The following is a 25,159-nucleotide window of genomic DNA, read 5'->3' as shown; positions in this document are numbered from 1 at the left end:
TGCTGTTCTGGCTTAGGGTTTAATGAGAGAGATGAAAGAGTACGAAATTCATCCAGGCTGCAAACTCGGGCTCGCGGCGTTCGTTCCACGTTCCTTGTTCGACTGCGCCCATCCCTTCTTTCCCTCTTCCTGTCTACAGCCCAATCCGCTCATCTTTAGCATTATTATTTATTGAGTTGCTTCTTGGGATTAATCTAGAAGCATACTAGCATTAAATTTGGTCTTGTCTGTACTCATTGGGTCTGAGCCAACTGTGGGTACAAAACATTTTTTATATATATATTTATATATATATATATCTTATAGCTTTTTAGCTTTGCCTTTTAGATTTTTTGTGTATGGCCAAAAATTTCAATCAGCTATTGCATCCCTACTACAATTCTTAAAAAAAAAAAAAAAAAGACTTTTTTTTTTTTTTTTTAAACCTGGTTAATTTAAGAAAACAATTCACACCTTTAAAACTTCAATGAAAGATTATTCTTTGTTCATAATTAAAAAATAAAATAGAAATCACACATTTAAAGACAAAAATTAAAAACAGAACATGAACTTATGCTAACAATATAAAAATGGTTTATTTATGACATTTGGGTTCAGTTAAAAAATAAAGTGCCAGTTCTTAACAAATTAAAGAAAACAACAACAACAACAACACAGGGTTACATATAAAGAAACAAAAACTAAAAGTATATACAATCATGGTACACAGTGCACCTGGTAATAGAACTAGCCCTTATTTGGGTCTACAGGCCTCCTGCTGTGAACAAGAAAAATAGTACAGGGATTGGGGCATATAGGAAATTCAGTTTGATCTCAGTGCACTGAGGAAAATAAAATTGGAGAGAGGACGTATGATCCTTGCTCTGTGGTACAGACAATGGATTTGGTGAAAAAAAAGGGGGATTCTGGGGTGACTGCATTTTAAATGTAAAAGAAGGAATGCTTACAAATGTGACACCTTGCTGAGAAGAGACAAAGCGGTCATGCTTGGACTGCACGCTGCCACCCCCTTGTGGATAAGCTGGGATTGCACAGGTACCAATGGTGTCCATCTCAATGAAGGCATGATGGAGAAAAGTGTATTCAGACTTCATCGAGTGATTTGCTCTTCTTCTGGATCTTGCCTATCTCACCCTGCAGCTGGTTCACAGTCTCAATCATATTCTTGAAGCAGTCCCGGGTATTTCCCATCCCTTCTTTCCTCCAGGATAGACGCAGCTCGTCGGTCCACTGCAGTACTTCATCCAGCTGCTTCTGCGTTTCCTTCTGCTCCTCAAGCTCAGCCAGGAGAGCTTGTTTCGCACACATCTCCGCCTCGTAAGACTTCTGCAGCTCTGCGATCGAAGCCTCCAACTTTAAAAGCTGTTCTTCGCTCTCCGGGTGTTTGCGGTGCGGCTCGTCTTCAGGCAGGAGGACGTTTTGGGGCACCGACAGTACGCTGTTCACCAGCAGAGCTTCCATGCGACTCGACAGCTTCTTGAAGCGTTCCTGCAGGAAATGCAGCAGTTTTTGCGTGCACTCACGAGTCTTGACGCGAAGCTCTTCGGGCGGCTCTTTGCCCTGGGACAATTTGCGGACAAGCACAGACTCGACGACTACGAGCATCTCGTACAGGCAGTCCTGGAAGGCGCTGTTCATTCTCATCATACAGGTCTGAGGAGTGAAGCCGAAGAACTGTGCCTCATACAGTTTCAGGGAATCCGAGGACAAGGATCCCACTGTGAAAAATTATCACCTCAGTATAACTTTACAGTGATTCAAAAAATTTTATCTCAAAAATTATTATTTCTAGCAATTTCACCTCAAATGAAAGAAACTGGAATTTACTGGAGAACTGTGTATATGTGTGTGTGTGTGTGTGTGTGTAGGATGCTTTTCATAATCTAAGCTTTATTCTAAAAATATTAAGAATATTTAATAATCTAATATAATCGTTAATGTGATAAGGTCTTTTAAACTGAATAACCTGTTATGTGAACGTTACATAGAATTACATTTAACCAGATGAAAAGCACAATGCATCATTTTATTACATAATAAATGTCATGGATGGATGGATGGATGGATGGATAGATAGATAGAAATCTTAAGAAAAGACACACTGGTAAAAAACGATTCAAGGTTGGAGACAGACAGACACACAGACAGACAGAGACAGACAGACACACACACACAGACAGGCACACACACAGACAGACAGACAGACAGACAGACAGACAGAGACACACACACAGACAAACAAACACACACAAAGACAGGCAGAGACAAACAGACAGACAGACAGACAAAGACACACAGACAGAGACACACACACACAGACAGACGGACAGACACACACACAGACAGACAAACACACAAAGACAGGCAGAGACAGACAGACAGACACACACAAAGACAAACAGACACACACAAAGACAGACAGACAGACACACACAAAGACAGACAGACAGACACACACAAAGACAGACAGACACACACAAAGACAGACAGACACACACAAAGACAGACAGACACACACAAAGACAGACAGACACACACAAAGACAGACAGACACACACAAAGACAGACACACACAGAGACAGACAGACAGACAGACAGACACACACACACACACACACACAGAGAGACAGACACACAGACAGACAGACGTAATATTGCACACATTTGGCTATTTTGATTTGTAATATGCAAATAAGTACTGTAAATTATTCTAAATATTAAAAATGTCATTTATAATGAATTATAGTTAATAATAAATTACTTTTAATGGATAAATATCAATTTAAAACGTGCAAAGGGAAATTATATGTATTTAGCTATAAAATTATCAATTAAAAGTGCCATTTCCTAATAATTTGCTCTTAAATCGAATAATCTGTGAATTTGGATTAAATCTGATATATTTGTAGATTTTTATAGAATAAATGATATGCGGTTTAGTTTATTGTAATGGTGTCAAAGCTACACAACAAACAGCTGCACACAAAAACAACGCTTTAAAACCTGTATATAAATGAGCGTTAACATTTCCTATCAGATTTCCAACTTCAATGAGTTTAAAAATATATATATAAAAATAAAAAAATTATATAAAGTTTCTCACTGTCTGTTTCACGGTCCTCCGCCATTTCCAAAGCGCGCGCGCCCAACGATTTTTCTTCGTGGCCGTGACGCTGAACGCAGTGACTCCGACGCTTCCGCCCTCTAGCGGTCAGGGTGTAAAAAAATATCACGAGAAAATTAAAGCCGTGATCACAAGAAAAACAAGAATATAAAAATGCATGGCTTTTTAGCACTTACAAACTAAACATAAAGTGTCAAAAAGTGTAATCAGTATTTTAACTTTTACCAGAGTCTTTTAAAACATGAGTATATGTACTTCTACTTGGGTAAAGGATGTGTGTACTTTTCCCATCTCTGCTGACCATCCAATTAAAGTGTAACTGCTGCCTTTATATTGTTTATACAGTGTATATCATTTGTTTACATTTTGTTGAATCACTTTTGATTTAAAGACTATTTCCCTTTCTCACAGCATGAAGCCAACAAGGTATTCGATTTATTGAAAATTATATCTGTAAACTGGCATCTGTTGCTCGTGCTTTCAAAGTATGTCGCACTAATGTGTTTGTTGTTTTTTTGTTAATACTGTGTTTAGTTTTCATGGTGAATTTAAGTGTGTGTGTGTGTGTGTGTGTGTGTGTGTGTGTGTGTGTGTGTGTGTGTGTGTGTGTGTGTTTGTGTGTGTGTTTGTGTGTGTGCTTGGCAGGAGATTCAGAAAGGATGTGAAAAAGCAGACGTTGTTGGATGCCTGCCAGAGGGCCTCAGGGACTCCAGCTCGCAATCTGATTGGTTGCAGCAACAGTTTAATTTTCATGTATTTAAAGCTACTGCTGATTTCAAAGACCTCAAAGACGGATTTCCTTTGACCCTGGAAACATGTGCTGGCTGAAATCTGATTGAATGGAAAATGTAACAGAAACACACTTCTGGAAGTGAGAAGAGAGAAAAGCTATGAAATGAAGAGAATAGACATATTCATAGACCAAAATGTATAAAATGTAAATCAGTATTTGATCTGCCTTAAATGTATGCTCATATTCATCAAAAAAGATCTAAAAAATAAAAAATTCCAACCTTGTAGTTATAAATACGATTGATTTATGAAAGAAATTTATAAAAGAAATTAGGTGACTTTTATCCTTTATCTTGTTTTAGTCCCTTTTTCGAAGAAAAAAAATAGCAGATCTATTCCTTAACAATACTCTTGTGTCGTTTGAGGAAATAGTTAATACATACAATATTCCTACCAAACATTTCTTTAAGTATTTACAAATTTGTATCCTTAAATAAAAAAATAATTCCCTTAATATGCCTACATTGTATAACTTCAACTTGTATAACTCAACTTAACTGTTAAACTCTGTAAAGCTGCTTTAAAACAAAGTCTGCTGTGAAAATCACTATAGAAATAAACTTGACGTTCTCTCTGATGCATGGACTTTATATGTATAGTTGAAATGCAGTAAAAAAAAAAAAAGTGTCAGTGATTCTGATTGGCTGATACTGTTAATTTATTCTGTTCAACATTAACCACACCATGAATATAAAGTAATAAAATAAAACTATAAAATCTCAGTATGAGGGTATTAACAGAGCCCCCTGCCACGCTTCAGTGACTGGGACGAATCACAACGTGACACTTCACACTAGAAACACAAGCAGCTGAGGTGACAGGTCGAATCCCAAATCCATTTTTGGTTTATTATTTAGGGCGCTTACACAAAGCGCAATGTGAGTCGCCGCCTTTTTAGGTAACATACATATGAAGCGATGAGCTATTTGGAACTTACACAATTCAACCGTCTTTAGCTCATCGGAAAGACCAATCGGATTCCTGCGCGTGCACTTGGCCTCTCTGAGAAGCCAATGAGAGAGGGCGAGACATCAAGCTCCGCCCCTATTTGACGTGTCTCTATGGAGCGACGTGTCAGGAGATACCGGAAGTTGAACAGTCGTCAGGCGGAAAACAAAGATGGCTTACCAGACATTCCAGCAGGAGTATTTACAGATCCCGGTGGTTACAAGAACGTACACGACTGCGTGCGTGCTTACGACGGCGGCGGTTGTAAGTAAAACGATGTAAAACTTGTAACATTTTTGGGTTTTGATATGAAAAGTGGGCGCGATCAAGAGTTGTTGCTAGCCAGTTAGCCTAGCGGTTGGGTAACAGCCCCTAGTTTTAGTATAGGAGGGTCAGGAGTGGGTGACGAACACGGCGCCGTGCGTTTGCGGGCGAGAAAACAGGGGCAGGTGCGTGACAAGAAAGTGGTCGTGTCATAGGTTGATTCTGACGTGATGTCCACGTGACATCATGGTCGAGAGTGATAGGGGAGGGGGTCCCCCCTTGTCCACCAGGACGTCGTGACCGAGGGTCAGTTCAGCACATGGGTTCCTGCATCATCCAACATGCAACATCCACCAAGATTTCAAGTGCAAACGGTGAAGGCATTGAAATTTGGATCTGAAGGTTGTGAGTTTAAATCCCACCCAACACCAATCGTTGGCCCCTGGTCAAAGCCCTTCATCACATATCTGCTCAGTTGTATAAATGAGATAAACGCATGCTGTAATTAACGCATCCCGGCGTTAACCACCCTCATGCATTTATTTTTTTCAAACGAATGAACGACACATGCTTTTTAAATCTATTTGCAGATATATTTCTCATTGTGGAATGTCATTTGTTTTTTGTTATAACATTTACATTTGAGACAGTTAGCAGACGCCCGTGTCCAGAGGGACATACAAAAGTGCTTTGAGTCTCTAGCAGTGAATAATGATTTGTGTTTTAAACAACACAAACTTGGAAAGGGTTAGTTCAAGTGTTTTAGGAAGTCTCAGGTCTTCACCCGTCTCTTGAAGATAGCCAGGAAGTCTGCTGTTTGGAAGTTCATGCCACCACCTCAGTGCCAGAACAGAGAAATGCCTTAAAGTATACTTACCTCTTACATTGAGAGAAGGTGGTACCAGTCGAGCAGTGCTGGGGGATCTCAGACAGTGTGGTGCAGTGCGAGGTGTGATGAGGTATCTGAGGTGAGATGGTGCTGGTCCATTTTTGGCCTTGTAGGCAAGCGTCAGTGTTTTGAATCTTATACGTGCAGGCTAAGCCAGTGTAGCAAGCGCACCAGTGGGGTGGTGTGGGAGAACTTGGGCAGGTTACACACATGTCATGCAACGTTTAGAGGAAGACCTGCTAGCAAAGAGTTGCAGTAGTCCAGTCTTGAAATGATCAGAGCCTGAACAAGCACCTGGGCAGCCTGTGTGGACAGAAAGGGTAAAATCCTTCCAATGTTTTAGAGAAGAAATCGACAAGAACGAGCCACATTAGCAACATGTGAAGAGAATGACAGTTGATTGTCCATAGTTACCCTAAGGTTGCGAGCAGTGGCTGAAGGGGAGAGCAGAGAGTTATGAAGCGTTATTCTGAAACCTGGAGATTAATCACATGCAGTTTGTTTTTGCTGGGGTTGAGTTTTATTTGATGAGCATTCATCCACGAAGATATGTCCGCCAAGCATGACGAGATCCAAACAGAAGCTGTGGTATCTGAGAAAGGAGAAGAGGAGATGAGTTGGGTGTCAAAGCAGTGGTAAGAAAACCCATGTGAGGATATGAATTCACCAAGAGAGTGGGTATAGAGGGAAAAGGAATAGAACGGGACCAAGTACTAAGCCTTGTGGGACACCAGTGCAGAGTCTGCATGGGGCAGATGTGGACCCTCTCTGTTACCTGGTGTGAGCGACCTTGCATGTAGGAAGCAAACCATTCCCAAGCTGCTCCACAGATACCAAGGCTCCTGAGGGTAGACAAGGGAGTCTTATGGTTGACTTATGTGTCAAATGCTGCTAAAAGGTCAAGGAGGATGAGGACAGATAACAGCTTGGCTGATCGAGCAGCATTTAGCTTCTCGTCCCTGTGGAACGTGCCGCTTTGAAGCCAGACTGGTTTGGATCATGGAGTTTGTTCTGTGAGAGGTAGACATACTGTTGGGTAAAAACAGTGCATTCCAGAGATTTAGAAAGAAAGGAGAGACGTGATACCGGTCTGTAATTGTTGATGTCTGATGGAATCCAGAGCAGGTTACTTCACGATGGGAGTAACCCTCGCTCGCTTGAAGGTAGTTGGCATATGGCCAGATGCTAAGGAGCTTTTGATAATCATGGAAATGCACTGCAGGGGGTCTTGTGAGATGGTCTGAAGCGTAGTTGAAGGGATTGGATCCAGAGGGAAGGTGGTGGGATTGCAAGATCGGATTGCAAGATCGGATGACTTGGTCTATTTTTTCTGCTATGGTTAAAACAGATATAAGCAATTGAGGAAAAAAAATGTAAATGCTAGAGTTTTCTCTGGTACTGGAGACTCCTTCCAAAAATGCTTCTAGAAATCCTTATAGGTGTCATACAACTGTCATTGATAAAATATATAAAAAGCTATGAAATATAAAGGCAGGGGAAAATGTACAGAAGCTGTTGAGCAAGTACACTAAAAACACACGCATACAGTGGATATAAAAAGTCTTTACAGTCTATAAAATTGCAGTTTGTAAAAGATAAAACAGAAACAACAACATAAAAGTCAGACTTGTAACCTCTTATAACCTGACAATGATATACTACAATTCAGGGCTGTTACCCAACCGCTAGGCTAACTGGCTAGCAACAACTCTCCGCACACATCAAAACTAACAAAGACATGGCTTCTGAAAGGGATAAGCAAAATGGCGCAGATCTCATTTCCATTGAAAACCGATGAAAAGACACCAAAGAGTGACGGACACAGATCAAGTTCCTTGCAATTGACGGAACTTGTACTTCTTTGCAAAGCAAAATGGGGCAAAATTTTCAAAGTCTAGATGTGTGAAGTTTATAGAGACCTATTCACAAGGACTTGATGCTGTAATAAAGGCAAAAGGTGCTTCCATAAAGTGCTTCCCATGTGAGTTGGGAGAAGTGTTCAGACAAATGCAATCAGGGTGTGGAATGTTTTAGTATAAAAAATCCCAATAATTACATATTTATTTTCTGACATTTATTTCATTATTTGTGTCTTTATATTTCAATGACATTCATATGGGTGTGTAGACTTTGTTTTATATTCATTGTGTATGTATATTCAATATATAACATACGATATGAGAACTGTACATTGCAAAATCTAGGATATGCTGTGAATTGTTGGTGGATATTTATTACACTATTACATTTCTATGCGCTTTACATATTTTCTGTGCAAGTTGTCATTGTAGAAACTGTAGAATCCGTACGTTCTGTCCGATCAGATTCGAGAATGGCCTGATAACCCTTTCGGATTTGTGTGCATAAATGCAGTTGTGGACAGTGGGGCATGTCAGGTTTTGTTTAACACCCACCTCTTTGACATTTTTCCTCGCAGCAATTAGATCTCATTACACCTTTTCAGCTGTACTTCAACCCTGATTTGATATTAAAGCACTACCAGGTGAGTGTCATGTTCGTAAACAATAATAAAAAATTAATCGATTTGTAATAATAAATCTTAAGAATTTTTCTCTTTTTTTTTCTTTAGGTATGGCGGCTTGTGACCAATTTTCTGTTCTTCGGCCCAGTTGGCTTCAACTTCTTTTTCAACATGATCTTTTTGTATCCTTCTTTTTCACACGCTCGCTTTAACATGTTAACGTGAATTCCATCAATTCCTCACTGCTAAAAGTCCTTATCGTGAGCATCACAGATATCGCTACTGTCGCATGCTGGAGGAGGGCTCGTTCCGAGGCAGAACCGCTGACTTTGTCTTCATGTTCTTATTCGGGGGCCTTCTCATGACCGTATCCTTGAGTGCAATTTTGGAACGTTGCATTACGGACTTCATAATAGTTATTTTTTTACATAAAAATCTTCAGGGTAGTGACAGAAACCTGGTTGTCAAAATTTGAACTGACTATTGTGGTCCCCATTTGTGTTACAATAACTTCCACTCTTCTGGGAAGATGTTCCACAAGATATTGGAGAGTGACTAGATTTTTGGTGAGGAGGCCTGGGGTGCAGTCAGCATTCACATTCAACCCAAAGGTGTTTAATAGGGTTGAGGTCAGAGCTCTATAGCAGGTCAACTCAAGATCTTTAACACACGTCAAACCCATGTTAAGCATATCTTCATGGAGATGGCTTTGTGCATAAGGGCATTGTCCTGCTGGAAGAGGTTTGGGTCTCCTAGTTCAAGTGAAGGAAAAAATTACATCCTATACAATTATGTGCTTCCAACTTTGTGGTAAAAGTTTGGGAAAGAACCACATATTGCTGGAAAAGTCAGATGTCCCAATATTTTTGTCCATATAGTATAGATCCGAAGCTGTATATCGCGTCTTCCTTAATGCACGTGTAAGATATTCGGCATGTTTGTGAGTCTTGTGTTTCTGGGCCAGGCATTCACCATCATGCTTGTGTATGTGTGGAGCAGACGTAACCCCAACGTGCGCATGAACTTTTTCGGCCTTCTCAACTTCCAAGCCCCGTTCCTGCCCTGGGTCCTTATGGGATTCTCCCTGCTGCTGGGCAACTCCATCATTGTGGACCTTTTAGGTACATATTTATATTCATCCACTTTAGACTTAGAAGCTGCTAGAGGTCGACTCATAGTGGATGTTACCGACAGCTAGGTGGGATCCTACTTGCGGATGACCGATTAATCAACTGAAAGATTTTTAAAATTCCATATTCCATAGTTTTTTAACATACTATATTCCATAGTTTTTTAACATTCCATGTAAAATGGTTCTGAATTTTATTACCTTATTCGTCGGAATTGAAAGTAATAAAGTTGGAATTGCGAAAAGTTGCAAACTTTTTTTGTGTTGGAAACAGGCTTCCATAAAAAGACAGTTACATCCAAAACGAAATAAAAAAAACAGACACTGCAAATGAGAAACACATGGCATCAATGAGTCGCCACCAGAGGCCGCTCTCGTACTAAATAACGCACCCCGGAAAAACTATCTGTATGGATTTTTGCCGATATTTACTGCAATTAATTATCAGGACTAATTATTGGGTCTGTTGGTGCTAGTGGAGCTAAAAAAATAATAACATATAGGTATTGCTAAAATAGATTTCAGGATGTTATACATTCTTTCCTTGGTGTGTTCAGGAATTGCAGTGGGGCATGTGTATTTCTTCTTGGAGGATGTATTTCCCAATCAACCTGGTGGAGGCAGATGGCTAAGAACGCCTTCCCTTCTGTACGTGTCTTATTCTTTTTATCTTAACTAATCACAATCATATATTTTTATATATATATATATATATATATATATATATATATATATATATATATATATATATATATATATATATATATATATATATATATATATTACTCCCTGACTCTTATTCTTTCCGTAGTAAAATGCTGTTCGACACGCCAGAGGAAGATCCGAACTACAACCCTCTCCCCGAGGATCGCCCGGGGGGTTTTGCCTGGGGCGAGGGACAGCGTCTGGAGGGTTAAAATCATCGATGGTGCCGCTATGAGCACATGCTCCATGAACTCCTTCTCCTATTCTCCTGTGCAATAAACAAAAGACCAAGACTCGATTCGCTCGTCCTGAGTGACGCCCGCAGCAGGTAAACTTCCATGTGAAGTTTTGAGGCAAAACTGGAGCTTTTGAGACAGAACTCCAAAGTGTTCGAGACAAAACGGGAAGTTTCTGAGCTGTTGCAATTTGTTAGTTTTTGGTTTTTGGTTTTTTTTGTTCCCCCCTGCCGTCGTGTCGTGCAACAGTGATCACTAATGTGGAGCTACTGCAAACGAAACTACGCTTGATTGACTGAAGCAAGAGCATTCTTAGTTTACTTTTTTTTTTTTTTTTTTTTTTTTTTTTTTTTTATAAAAATAAATGTATATAAAATATTCAAGTATCTTAAACTATTGGCTGAACGTCCTTTCTGGTTGAATGTTGAGGCTGTTTATAAAAAAATAAGTGTGAAGGTGAGGCTAACGTAGTCAGATAACACAATGAAATCATTATAATTGGAAAGCTTGATTAACAAGCAAATGTAACAGTCATATTTGCCTTACTTTTATGTACTTACCATACATACTTAAAAATACAAATAAAAGTACTGTTTAGTAGCAGGTGGTTCAGTGTGCAGTGAAACTGCAGTTTCAGTTCTTTTCTAAGCCACAATGTTCGTCACGCTGGCTTGATATGACAGTAAGCAAGCGACATTATGCAGCCCAAGCCGTGGAACAAAATCAAAACTTCATAAATAACCTTAAAAAACAAATCCTGGCAAACATCTGGATTTGCACCCAGCTGTAAAGCTTACGCAGCGCTTATCATTGAAATGGAATAAATAAGTTCAAAGGTTTCTGAAAGTGTGATGAACATTACATCCTGTTTGAAAGGGTAAACGTTCATTCTATTTTAAATAGAGAGCTTTCCTTAAACATTTCAGGATTGTTCTTACTCAAAGGAAAAAGAAACTGAGAGTTTAGGGGGCAATGGTGAACATGATTCTACCACTACCATGCTTCATGCTTTTTGGTGTTTTCAGGGTTTTCTATCATACCTAGTTCATCATGGCAAGGCTGAAATATTGGGTCTGATCCGTCAAGAGAATTTTTACTCACATTGTCTACATAGCATCCAAAATCCTCATGGGTAAATGCCAAACTGTCTTGTGAACAGCTTCTCCTGTTGGTGCTGTGGCTCTCTAAGGCTCCCTCAGGGATACCCTTTGGGCCCTTATCTGGTTCTCTGCATCTAGGATATTTTTCTAAGAATGGATTTCTTAATTACATGATAACAGCCAGGTCTTTTATGATGTGTTCATGATTGTTTCAGTATCGTGTCAAATTCGAATTACCATTCTGTTCACTAGATGTCCAAAACATATATGAGGTGCTATCAAAATTTTTTGACACTATCTCTGTTTACAATGTGTCCTGAAGGTATGAAAGTGAGAAGGTGCATTTCATTTCTGGCAAGAAACTTGTGTGGGGAGATCTCTATGGCATATTTGCCTAGTTTGCGCAGACATGGTAATGCACGTGGTCAGTATAACACAGCTCTTGATTTACACAAGATGATGTATTTTGGCACACTGACTTATGAAGGCCAGTGATCCCTGTGACTGTGCATGCAGCCTTGTGATGCCATCTGCGTGTTACAAAACTAGTATGAAATTATTTTAATGCTGCCTTGTAATTAAAAAAAAATAATAACCCAAACAATACATGGACTAGTTGTGTGAAACTAATAAATAATTTATTTTAAAAAGTATTTGGTCTGGAAAAGTGTTAAGAAAAAAATTAAGCCTATTAAATAAGAATTGGTTAAAAAGAAAATCAGGTAGATAGTGAGTGTTATACCTAAAGGGAAAGTTTTGTGCAGAAAAGAAGTCGAATAGAGGACATCTATTAGGAGCAACTGATTTGATCTTTAATACATATTTGATATTTTTTCTTCAAGAAAGTTTTAGCAGCTTCACCAGCTGGGATTTGTGGGAATGACTCAGTAGTATTGTTGATATGGTTTATTTATCAGTGTTTCTCCAAAGAAAATGTCTAAGAACTTCAGTTGATGACCTTGTTATTATACGAGGGGTGTTCAAGTCAAACTGGGACTTTTGAGTTTATAAACAAAAGAACTGATTTCAAGGATTGGACATACATTTCGACATACCCCCCTGCAGTCATACCATCATCTCAGTGTTTTACTAACGCCTGGAAAGATTCGATGCAGAAAGATTTGTCAGTAGTACGCCTGAACCACGCTGGGACAACCTGCTTGACTTCATCAGGGAACCACCGCAAACGGGATCCATCTTTGAAACGTTTACACCATTCAAATGTCTTACTGCAGCTGAGCGTCTCACGGTACTGTGCTTAAAATCTTCTGTAGATATCTGCCTTTCGTTCACAAGAAATTTTCTCACCATACCTTGTTCCATGAACACTTTAGTCGGCCATCTTGATTAATGATTTCTGGTACTCGACATGTGCACCTCATATTATTAATAGGATACACTAGCCACTTAATAGTGTCGTCCCGCCACGTTAGCATCCAATTTTATACCTGTAACGTTAAATGACTTCAACGCCACTTGTACAACCCACTGGTTTATTTCATTAAGACCTAGATCCTGTGCTAGGTGTGGTATTTTAGATCAAATTATGGACTCCTATATCACCCTTCTCATGAAAAAAGTGCTAAGTTGGCAGGAGTGATCACGATCTCCTGCATTTCCCTGATCATTGGAAAAGCACAGACAGCCTAAAAAACTGTGCCATCACAGTGGTAATGGTACCATGTAGAAAGCATGTAGAATGGTTCAGGCAGCAATTAATACGAACAGTTTTGCACTTAAGGGAACAGCTGTCAAAATTAGATTTCATGAAAAGAAAAAAAAAATCCTGGTTACACAATTACACTTTTTGACTATATAGTAAACAGAGGGGGAATTATTAATAATCTCAATATGTGGTGGTGTCACGCAGATGATAAGTTCCTGTTTGAGTCTGGTTCCTCACAATGTTCCTTCCTCAGGTCATCTCAGAAGGTTTGTCATTACTAGCTTGCTCATTAGGGATTTAAATGGAGAAATTTCCTGAATTAATACAATTCTGTAAAGCCGTGACAATGTCCATAGCTTAAAGCGCCATAGAAATGAAAGTGAATTGAACTCGAAATGGAAGGAGGTCCAAAGTTCTGTGCAGGACCTCCGAGAGAAGTTTTAGACTTCCCGAAATTAATTTCTTTACAAAAGTGCAGAGATCTATATATTTTATCCCACATCGTCATAGTCCTCGTCGCTGTGGAGCTTGTCGATATCGTCATAGTTTTCTGACCCGGAGTCAGACTTGTTCTGGAACGGAGCCTGCTCCACCTCCAAGTAATCTGGCAAGGATATAATATCTTCATTGCTGTTTTGTGCTGTGGGAAAAGAAAGTGAATAAACATCTGTCAAGAGAAACTTTACTCACATTGTCTACATAGCATCCAAAATCCTCCTGGATAAACTCCAAACTGTCTTGTGAACAGCTTCTCCTATTGGTGCTGTGGCTCTCTCAGGCTCCCTCAGGGATACCCTTTGGGCCCTTATCTGGTTCTCTGCATCTGGGATATTTTTCTAAGAATAGATTTCTTATTTACATGATAACAGCCAGGTTTTTCATGATGTGTTCATGATTGTTTCAGTAGTGTCGAATTCGAATTAACATTCTGTTCATATGTCCAAAACAAATATGAGGTGGTATCAAAAAGTTTTGACACTCCAAAGCAGAACCTGCTCTTTTACATCATTTAATCTCCTAATTGGGAAAACTACCAGCAAATGGATTGTATTTTAAGATTTAAACACTGAATCTAGGGTTAAATGGTGTGACTGCTTTTCACTGAATACGCCGAATAATTATTTTCAACAACCATTTGTCATGCTAAAGAACATCTGAACAGACACCTGAGTATTAAATCCATATGTGCCTTTTGAACATACCAATTGAGATTTCTGGGAAGACTTTCTACCAGATTTTGGAACATGGTTGTTGAGCTTTTTAATCATTCAGCTACAGGAATATTACTGAGGTCAGGTCTTGATGTTGGGTAAGAAGTTCTGGCATTTCAAATGATCCCAAAAGTGAGGATCATTTAAAATGCCTGACCTTCTCAACCAAAATCAAGTAAGCTGAATGATCATAATGACTTATAGGATCATGGACACTAGATGGTGATAATAGCTGACGTGTAAGTGTATACATTAGAGTACAGAAGAGTAACTTTATTCGCTCTCTAATCCTTATGAATGTTATACCTTTTACACTGAAAATAGAACAAGCCGCTTCCTGTATCATAGAAATTCCAACAAACGCCCCAAAAGATCAGATATTCAGAGATATCGTTTAAACCTTACCATTTTGAAGAGCGTCTATATCATCGTAACTGTCGGCGGCACTGAGGTTGTCCTGAAGGTCGACTTGAGTCTCGGGTGGTAGAACGATAACAGGATTGTTTATAGCAGAAATTTCACGTGGTGCCACATGGTTTTCAGAAACGTCCTCATAACTGTTGGTCGCTGACAAACAACACAGTATCGGACAATTATTAGACATTATTCCTGAATACTAAATACTGCTTCTGAATATGATTTAATCTCTACTTTATATATTATTCAAATCTCAAATGTCTGCGCCTAAACGCGATACATGAGAAAGATGAACATGGAATGGCACGATGAACAGAAGGAAGATTCGGGGGAAAAAAGAAGTGATACCAAAACAGGGTAGTGAGTGGAAAGATATGCTCATTTACTGAAACAGCTTTTTAGTATCCTTTTTTTTTTTTTTAGTCGTCCACATTCTTTTTAGATGAAGCCAGTATATAACAAGTCAATAATAAACAAAGTGTAAAAACGAAAGTCCCCACACTGCTGCCATTTTTCATTTAGCAGCTCTAGCTAATTTAGCATGATTTTGGAAATGTACACATTTAAACAAACTTAAATACACAAGCTAAGGGCTTATTAACTTTGATTTCTACAGTGTATGCTTCAATAGGCTGTACTTAATGTAAATCTAATATACAGCGTGTTACTGTGATGCATTTATTTAGTTTTTCTTTAAAAAAAAAAGACTCATTTGACAAGTTATAACTTGTATATGGATCGACTCGAAACATGAACTCTCGAGAATGGCCAACAGGTGGCAGTACAGACATAAAAACTTGCCCATAAAAAAAAATCCAGTTTTAATTTCAGGAAGAGGTTAAAAGTACAGTATGAGGAAACTGTAATCATTAAATGAAGTGAAAAAAATCCTAGAATGTGTTACGGTTTAAACAGGTGTAATAGTAATGGTTTTAGTTTAAATGGAAACCAAAGAGTGGAAACACTGTAGGTCTCTGCTGGTAATACTGTCATTGGCATACCGTTGAGGACTCAAAGAACCTTTTTGGCAGCATATAGAACATATGTTGGTATCCAGTGAACACCAATAGAGACCATTAGCACTATTATAATTTCAGATTACAGAAACTACCAGTGGTTTCCTGGTTTCTTGATTTAATTAGGTAAACAGACACAATACTATTTAGCAGTATGGCTTAAATGGTTTAAAGCTGATGATTTAGAGTGGTATTAGTGTTTTGTAGGCAAAAAACAAACACATTTCTAGGATGGTTTTTATTGTATCTGTGTAACCTTTACACAAAAGGTAAACAAAGCAAAACTTTTCACAGCTCTTTTTTTTTAGTTTCATTTAGGGAAGTAAACACAGATTTAGATACTGGCACGTTCCTTTAAACTTGCTACCAAAAACAAAATCCAGCAAAATCATACTTTTCTTGTGCTTCAAGTGGCCACTATGACTTGCCTGATGCATGCTTCTGATTCAAGATTACTAGAGAAACACTACATGGACAAACATATTAGGATTTTTCAGCCTACAAACTTGGAGGCATACAATTGAACAGGATGTCTTTAAATTGAGTAGAAGATCTTGAGTGACCTGCTCTAGAGCTCTAACCGCAACCCTATTGAACACCTTTGGGATGAATTGAAACATCACCCCAGTTCTTCTCACCTCACCTATATCAGTACTTGACTTTACTTACACTCTTGTGGCTGAATCTTCTCAAATTTATTAGAACAGCTTCTCAGAAGAGTGGAGTTTATTCTAATAGAAAAGGGGGACTAAATGTGGAATGGGCACATATAACTTTTTTTGGTAAGGTGTCTACAAACGTTTACAGCGTAAATGCATTTCAAACAAACTCTTGGAGACCAAGATCAATCTGCAAATCTTTTTCAATCTCACCACTTTCTTGCTCGTCTACTTCTTCGTAGTTTTCCGAGACGCTGATGTTGTCCTGAAAACTAATTTGGGTTTCAGGGGGACGAATGACTGCACTCGTTAAACAGGAAGTTTCATCTGCCACCAGAGGGTTTTCAGGCATGTCCTCATAACTGTTGCTCACTGGAAAACAATAAGGTATTAGGCAGTGAGCTGTGATTAATATTTTATTATAAGTATTATAAAAACTCTTTCTCTATATTTTTCCAAATGCATTCTGAGCATAATGCATAAGGAAAGTTGACATAACTAAATAACCAAAAAGAAAGATAAAAAAAAAGAAGTGATACCAAAACAGGGTAGAAAGAATGCTCTATATATAGATTAGTGACAGGAAAGACCCCAGCATATGCTGATTTACTGAAATGCTTTGGAAAGTATTGCTTTTAGTGTTTTGTTGCACATGACTGACCAACATTTTACTTTAAAAATTATAAAAAAAAATTATTTGGTTTTTATTCTTTTGAACAAAACCAGTTCCTTTGCATGTTGGTTATAAACTTCCATTATGTGTGCACTATAGATATCCAGTGCAAAAAAAAATTATATTGAAAAATGCATTGAAAAAACGTTTGTTGTGTGAATAAATTTGATATTTTACATATTTATTTGATTTCTTTCTACTCTCTCGTCCCTTCAGTCCAAATGTGTTTCTTGTGGGTGTATTTTTGGTAGGTGGGGTTCTTTTTGTTTTTTTAGACTTGATGGCCTCATTACTTTACCAACACCAGTGTCCCTGAATAATAATATCATTTTCCAATTAACCAATCACGTTTCAGCATCACATCACATTAAAATCATGCATATCCATGAGAAAGTGATTTTATTCACGGCATGGATATTGGTACCAGATGCAGTTGTTAAGTATTTCCAAAACAGTTCGACTAGTTCAAGTTGGCAGGGCGGAGCCGATATCACAACAATAAACATTTGGTGCACTCGTGGTGAGCAGGAAAAGCATCCCATAATACATGTTCATAATTGAGGAATGCGCTACAGTAGCAGAAGATCACATCAGGTTTCACTAATACATGAATCATAATCTGAGGTTAAACTGAGCTCAGACTCACGCAAAATGAACAGCTCGGAAAATCGGAAAAAGACGTTTAGTGTCGTTTTACCTCCAATTGCCTATTGTTTAAGTCAGCCTGTGGCTGCTATTTCTTCAGATTTCTGTTTTTTCTGCAAATTGACAAGATCTTTGTCTCTCTCAGTAGATGAAATACATAATAAACAACAATTCACTATCGACTTTTCATTTCTGTTGATTTGCTGTGTAATTCCCCAACTTGCATTTTATCATAAATGCTCTTGTTGTCAATGCGACTCAAAAGAACCAATTAAGCAAAAGGCAAATTACTTACTGGACTCTGTGTCAAATTGGTCTCTTGGAGGTAATGGAGGTCTCGCCTCTTCCTGCCCGTTATGCTTAAAAGAGCTCTCTCTGCGATGGAAATATGGATTAGAAATCTGAAATATTTTCAGCACTTTTTTAAAATAGTTATCAAGTTAGTTGGTAAGGGTTACAACAGCACTTTACTTACGTGTTGTGGAATGGCTTAATCTGTTTTAAAGCCATTGTGTTATATTTTCCCGCTGAAAGTGGAAATTTGTATTAATAATTTAGTTGTGTAAGATTTACAAGACACACATACACACACACATATATTTATACATACACCGATCGTACACAGCAAGTGAGCATTTTGTCCTCAAAGTTGACGTGTTAGAAGCAGGAAAAATGGGTGAGCGTAAGGATTTGCGTGACTTTGACAAGAGCAAAATAGTGACGGCTAAACGACTGGGTCAGAGCATCTCCAAAACTGCAGCTCTTGTAGGCTGTTCGTGGTCTGCAGTGGTCGCTATCTATCAAAAGTGGTCCAAGCAAGGAACAGTGGTGAACCGGCTAAAGGGTTGTGGGCAGCTGAGGCTCATTGATGCACGTGGAGAGCGAAGGTTTGGGCGTGTTGTCTGATCCAACTGAACCGTAAATTTTGTGTACCTAATATATACACAGTGCCTGTAAAATGGAAACATCTAGTATTTTGTGGTTTTTGAGACACATGCACGTTCCTTTTGTTTCTTTGCAACAGACAAAAGATAGCCAATAGATTAAGATTTATCAGGTTCATTGACCCAGTGTGTTGACACACACAAGGAATTTGGTTCCAGCGATACATTTAGCTTACAATATAGACAAAACAGACTATATGAGACAATAAAGACAATACGAGACAATACAGACAATACATGTATTAAATAGAAAGATTGACTGCCAGAAAGTTCTGTGGACAAATGAGTCCAAATTTTACATCTTTGGCTCTAAAAAAGCTCTAGAAGATGTTAGCAGACTGTCTCATCAACACAGTCAAACATGAAGGTGGGAGCTTAATAGTTTGGGTTGTTTTGGAGCAGGAAATGGTTGGAGACTTTTTCCACGTGAAAGATATACTGAACCAACATGGCTACTATTCCAAACTTCAACACAATGCAAATCCATCTGGACTGCGACTCATTGGAAGCGAATTCGCCATAGACCAAGACAAAGACCCAAAGCAAACGCCTAAGCTCTGGAAGTGTTATAAAGAGCAAACAGTGGGCTGGAGTGTTATTTATCATTAAATAGCCTGCCTGTCAACCCCACCTAAATTCTTTAAATTAAAAAAATGAAAACAATTTTTTTTTTTTGCTGATGCAGTTCACAGTTAAATGAAACAACTTTTCCCCAGGACCCTACATAAACAACATAGAGCTACAAAACAAAACATAGAGCTAAGGACTAAGTTGTGATATAGTGATATAAAGTGCATTTCAGTTGAATGTTTGAAGGAATGAACTGTCCACATGCTACAAGTGTGAATAAAGTTGTTATTGATGCTAAGAGAGGATTTTCAATGAAAATAAAGTAGAACATTTGTAAATTAATATATTTGTTCGGTAAAGCTAAAGCTTCATACTGGCAAATGACCTAGTTTGTTTCATATAAACAAAAGGAAACATGCATTGGTTTCTCAAAAACCATAAAACACTAGATGTGTCCAAACTTTTGACAGCGACTGTAATGTTTAGGTTTACAATATATACAAATAATTATTGAAACCTTTATTGCTGTTGAACTGTGAGCATTTTCCTTTAACAGCAAGTGAACAATTCTTAATGAACTTACTCATTTAAAAAAAAAAAACACTATATTTTTACACTGTTTAAAGTTACATGTAATGGTGTGGAATGTCCACTCGTGTAATGAGTGTAGCTATGATTTGGAGTGAATAAGAAAATGACAATTCTTTAGATTTTCTTTTGATCTATTTACAACTTAGAACAATAACGTACCCCATTTATAGGTATTTTCTTTTTCACTGTCGTTGTGAAATAACAAAAACCCTCACATTTACCTTTCCGTCTTATGCAGGCGTTGATGATGATGAACAAAACGACTATCACCAAGGATGATGCGAAGATACCTCCAATTATTAGGATGAGAAATTTCTGAAATTCCATCCTGAAGATAAAATATATTTAAAAAACCCCTCAAAAGATTTTAATTGTTATATAATAAACACAGCACACGATTATTATCATTACAATAACTGTGTGCTATACATAACCAATATAGCAGGGTAATTTCGTTTCCTCTTTTCTGTGGCTCACCATCGAGCACACCATTTGCTGAGGCTCAATTTTGAAGCTGATGTTTCCTGAGAGGAAAAGCATCATACTTGTGTTTTCTAAATAGCTTTGTCTTTGAAGTTTGGGTGTTTCACACATTAGAGCCTGCAGAGGATTTATCTTTGTTTCCAATGCCATGAAAAAAAGGCAAGTCATGGTTTATCTATCACGCACCGCATCCTGTCCGATACAACATTGAAAAAAATGGGTTATTTTTATGCCATGATTAATTGTCAGTCCAACTAAAATGACTTTGGCTTACTTGAAATCTCACCAGACGTTGTTTAAGCTGCACCAGTCTAGACTAATGGACTCTGGAGAACCCAGGAGTGGATGAAGTAAATGACGGACAAAATGACCAACATTTTTCATGTAGTACGAGAAAAACAAATCCTGAAAGAAACACACATAAAATAAATGCTCTTATTTTACAGCTGGTAACTTGGTTACTCCTTTTCAATATGTAACATTATATCGGTGGATATAAATAAATCAGGTGTCCTTTTTTATTGACGATCCTTAGAATACTGCTATCAACCACATTGTAAATGGTTGCACTATTTAAAAAAAAACTTATAGCATTCTTTTTTACTGTCTGAATTTTTATAGACTTAGACTTTTTTTTAGAAAAAACTCCAAGTTGATTCTTTTGAAATGTCGAATATCCGAGAACGCTTCTTCTTTTCACTCGTAACGTTATGAAAATTACAAGTACACAAAGAAAAAGAGAAAAAAGAAACCTTTAAAAAAATAAATAAATAAATAACGGTTTTAGTCAAATCAGAAAAATTGAATTCCTGTCAAGTTTACCTTTATCTTCTTCTCGGCTCAGGAATCTCCATGACTATAGAAACAACCCTAACAGAGTGTCTGATTGAAGAGTGTGTGACAACAGGGAGCCTCAAAATGAGAAAAAATTTTTGCTTCCTGTTGCTTTCTCGACACCTCTCATCCCTCCCACAAGTACAGCTGAGCTACTCACAGAATCTCTCAGTTATAGGACTGCAAGAGCTAAAGTCATGTGGGTTTCAATGGAAGAAAAAAAAAAAAACAATGAGACTGAAAGAAAGGGATGATGAGGGTGAAGCTGTTGTTTGTTACAGTATGATCTGTTCTATTGCATACTGTAATCTTAGTAATGAACAAACCATTTATAGAAATCAGATCATGAATCAGAAGCACTAAAATGTCTGAAAGCAGTGTGACACAATTATGTGACAGATATCTTGCACCTTCACTGTTTGTAGTTTAGCTCAGACCTGCTGCTGGCTGAAAATTCACACTACAGCACTTTTGACATCACAGTGTTTTTTTTTTTTTTTGCTGTTTTTTTTAAAATAGTTCTGGGTGTAATTGAAATTACAAACTAAACTAAAGCACTTATTCTGCTGCCATCATATTTATCATCTGTATATACACTGCATCTATCTATCTATCTATCTATCTATCTATCTATCTATCTATCTATCTATCTATCTATCTATCTATCTATCTATCTATCTATCTATCTATCTATCTATCTATCTATCTATTTGAAATGGTGAGGTTTAATAAATTGAAAAAAGATAAGATAAGATAAGATAAGATAAGATAAGATCAACTATGTTTTATACACTGTAAATTTGCCGCTGTTGCAATTAGGTTTAAAAAAAAAAAACAGTGGACAGCAACAGTGTGAACAGACCGGGGTTAACACCGGAAGTGCCAGATCTGAGTAACTCTGAGTATTAGTTGGTGTCGTTTTGCGTGGTTTTTAAAGTGAACTCTTGTTTACAGTTAACCAGGTGTTTACCAGCAGCAGCCCCCCCATGCTCATTCAACCAGAAATGGCAGCTGCCATTATAATTCTCAGGAAGATGCTATAAAGTCTGATATTTTTATTAGATAATACGGATAAATCAGACTGTACATTGGCACCGATGTTCTTATTGTAGGCGTATCCATCGTTCGATCACAAGTAATTTTATTAATAAACAACTATTATAAGACAGCCAGTGTGTGCCGACCAATTAATAACCAATTATCCTAGTCTTGATTATGCAAAATTTTGTCTGTCATCATGGTTTTATTTACGGCTTGTACGTGTCAAGATGATCACTATACTAACACAACCAATAACACCGTACTTATACTTGACATAGCAAATTGTAACAGTATGAGTTTAATTTGAAGACTTTGCCTTTACACATTTATTAAACAATATTTATGATAATACTTAACAATTTTTCTCTTGCTCTTCTCTCTCTCTCTCTCTCTCTCTCTCTCTCTCTTGAGGTACCAGTGTTCAGTCCTCCTGTCCTTTTCTTCTCTTTGTATCTGGCCGATTTATCCCAATGCTCTACCTCTGGATGGAATTCTCCTTTAATTGGAGACCCTCTGTGCAGCTGAGGATGGTTCCACATAATCAGTCCAAAGATTCATGAAGTTACTGAGCAACTCAAAAAATCTGAGAATGGATTTGGACTGTAATTATTATCAACAGTCTACTACAATGGCTCAGGACCACAGGTTGCATGAACAGATCACTGAACACCTCAACAACGATGGAACTGTAATAAATGGAAATTTGGTGCCACAAAGATGAGGATGAGGTTCCCTTTTGAGTCTGGTTTCTCTCAAGGTTTCTTCCAATATCATCTCAGTAGTCTCCACTGGCTCACTCATTATGGATAAATGTACAAATATAAGAAACAAACTTAGAGGCACTCAACTTATACATTCTGCTTTGAGACCATGTCTGTTGTTAAAAGTGCTCTATGGATAAAAATAAATGTAACCAAATTGAAAATATTTCAACATCGTGATTTTTTCTGCCAAACAGATGCGTCGAATGTGACTCATTTACATTTTTGTAGTGAAGTTTTAAGGAACGAAAACCTCGTTTGCTTCAACAGTTCATCTGGAAACATCCGGTAAAAACAGAATATAAAGGCACAGCGCTTTACATGTGATTTGAATGTTGATGACATCATCATGTTCACAGATCGAAGCTGTTTGTGGTGTACACAGAGACGTAACGGCATCGTTTCATAACATCTACTTGGAAACCTATTTGTGTTTTCAAGCTGCTACAATTGTGAAAATGAACAGCCTACAAAACAGAGAAAAAGTTTTTCTTTTTTGAAAGTCCTTTTATTTATTTATTTAATGCATTTTCTTTACAATTAAATCAAATTGTATTTATAGCTGACCAGTGGCATTTCACACCAAGCTTTCATTTTCCTACCTAGATAATCTGCTAATACCATCATTATAAAACCACGACTATAAAAACCATTAATAACACATAAAAACACAATATAACAGAGCACTGCAGCACAGACAGATATCTCAAACAGTGATAATGAAGGCCATTACTAAAATGAGAAAACCCACTGAACACAATTCAACAAGTCTCTTTTCACTGTTACACAGCCTACATACATCATCTCCAGCAGAAGCATCGGTATTCACCCTATAAAATGACTCCTGGGTTTCTGGCTTTTCTTCTATGCATAACAGTTTCCCTGGGGATTGAAACTAAAAGCAAATTGTGTGCGTAATTTCAAATGGAAACCTGATTGGATAAATCAGCTCAAATCAAAACTTACACTTGGACTATTGGGAATAATTGAATACATATTCACGGACAAAAATATATTCAAACGCAAGTCAATCGTTGTGAATGAGTTTCCAGCAGAGAAGCACTGTAGCAAACCAGTAAAATGTGTTTCTTCCTCTCAAAGCTTATAAAATCCTAGAGGCTTGCTTTGATTTATTTATAGCAGAGGCTGAATGATATTTAAAATCGTTGTTTATAATTGTGCATATGATTTTTGTGAATATGGTATGGCCTAACATTGGTACACAATTTGTTTTGCTGTAAAAGAGAAGTACTGGTTGATCTTGAAGTTACACTTAAAGATGAAACTGGTACAGATTTGGATGAAGGCCTGGTTTCTGATCAAATAATCCAATGATTGGTTTTGTTTATAAATGAATAAATTGCCATTGGTGAGTGATACCAGGGAAACTTTTGAATGATGTCAAATGTATCCTAATATCAGATTGAATGCCGGTAGTGTTTAATATGTTCAGTAATTGAAATGTTGTAGGTAGTGATGATGTGTGGAGAAATGTAGGCCCAAGTACCAATCTCTTTATTCCTACAGCCAAAGATCTGGACTAAGAATTCGCAGAATTAGTTTGCTTACTCCAGTAGTAATCTGACTAACATGACATCTATTAACCCCAGTTTGAACATTAATAGGACCTTTCACACATGGATCTTCAGTCAGCTTAGATACAGATGCACTGTCCTCAACTTCAAGAAGACAGTGACTGGTTTAGGCCAAAATGATTCAGAAAGGATGATGATGAGACGTCACAAAGCTCACAGGCCAGAGATGTGTGTCCCAGTAGCCTTATACAGACACTGGGCGGATTGACTTATTATAACCTCAGGCTCCACATGCTCTGTTTATTTAATGTCTACACTCATATTCATATGATTCAAGAAGAAATAAAAATCTCTGAACTGTCTAAACAGATACCGGCTAATGACTCATATATATCTCCCTCTTTTGATGACTTGAGTTCATTTTTCAGAATGGTGAAACGTGTA

The 25,159-nt window shown here is 37.7% G+C and overlaps 3 protein-coding genes across 6 annotated transcripts; 1 reads left to right on the top strand and 2 right to left on the bottom strand.

The window, feature by feature from the left end:
- Window positions 1-446: 446 nt before the first annotated feature.
- On the bottom strand, window positions 447-3,199 carry mis12 (MIS12 kinetochore complex component). Its single transcript, XM_083530713.1, has 2 exons — window positions 3,104-3,199; window positions 447-1,718 (listed from the first exon to the last, which is right to left on the bottom strand). The coding sequence occupies exons 1-2, from the start codon at window positions 3,126-3,128 to the stop codon at window positions 1,084-1,086; spliced, it is 660 nt and encodes a 219-aa protein (XP_083386839.1). The 5' UTR covers window positions 3,129-3,199; the 3' UTR covers window positions 447-1,083.
- A 1,776-nt stretch (window positions 3,200-4,975) lies between these two features.
- derl2 (derlin 2) lies at window positions 4,976-11,169 on the top strand. 2 transcript variants are annotated; one of them, XM_083530708.1, is made up of 7 exons: window positions 4,976-5,128; window positions 8,455-8,520; window positions 8,608-8,681; window positions 8,773-8,866; window positions 9,425-9,620; window positions 10,186-10,276; window positions 10,440-11,169. In XM_083530708.1, the coding sequence occupies exons 1-7, from the start codon at window positions 5,036-5,038 to the stop codon at window positions 10,543-10,545; spliced, it is 720 nt and encodes a 239-aa protein (XP_083386834.1). In that variant the 5' UTR covers window positions 4,976-5,035; the 3' UTR covers window positions 10,546-11,169. The 2 variants fall into 2 exon arrangements, with proteins under 2 accessions (XP_083386834.1, XP_083386835.1); XM_083530709.1 differs by having other exon boundaries at window positions 5,070-5,502.
- scimp (SLP adaptor and CSK interacting membrane protein) lies at window positions 10,794-21,538 on the bottom strand. Of its 3 annotated transcripts, XM_083530710.1 has the most exons (8): window positions 21,367-21,538; window positions 20,819-20,949; window positions 20,283-20,389; window positions 18,432-18,483; window positions 18,252-18,331; window positions 16,852-17,010; window positions 14,952-15,113; window positions 10,794-13,975 (listed from the first exon to the last, which is right to left on the bottom strand). In XM_083530710.1, exons 3-8 carry the CDS (start codon window positions 20,386-20,388, stop codon window positions 13,827-13,829), a joined length of 708 nt encoding a protein of 235 aa, XP_083386836.1. In that variant the 5' UTR covers window position 20,389; window positions 20,819-20,949; window positions 21,367-21,538; the 3' UTR covers window positions 10,794-13,826. The 3 variants fall into 3 exon arrangements, with proteins under 3 accessions (XP_083386836.1, XP_083386838.1, XP_083386837.1); XM_083530712.1 differs by lacking the exon at window positions 16,852-17,010 and having other exon boundaries at window positions 21,367-21,501; XM_083530711.1 differs by lacking the exon at window positions 20,819-20,949 and having other exon boundaries at window positions 21,367-21,464.
- Between the last annotated feature and the right edge of the window lie 3,621 nt (window positions 21,539-25,159).

The sequence above is a fragment of the Silurus aristotelis genome (genome assembly GCF_946808225.1).
Source record: "Silurus aristotelis genome assembly, chromosome: 26".
Classification (NCBI taxonomy): Eukaryota; Metazoa; Chordata; class Actinopteri; order Siluriformes; family Siluridae; genus Silurus; species Silurus aristotelis.
The sequence above is the reverse complement of the archived record's forward strand: the minus strand, read 5'-3'. Positions and strand labels throughout refer to the sequence as shown.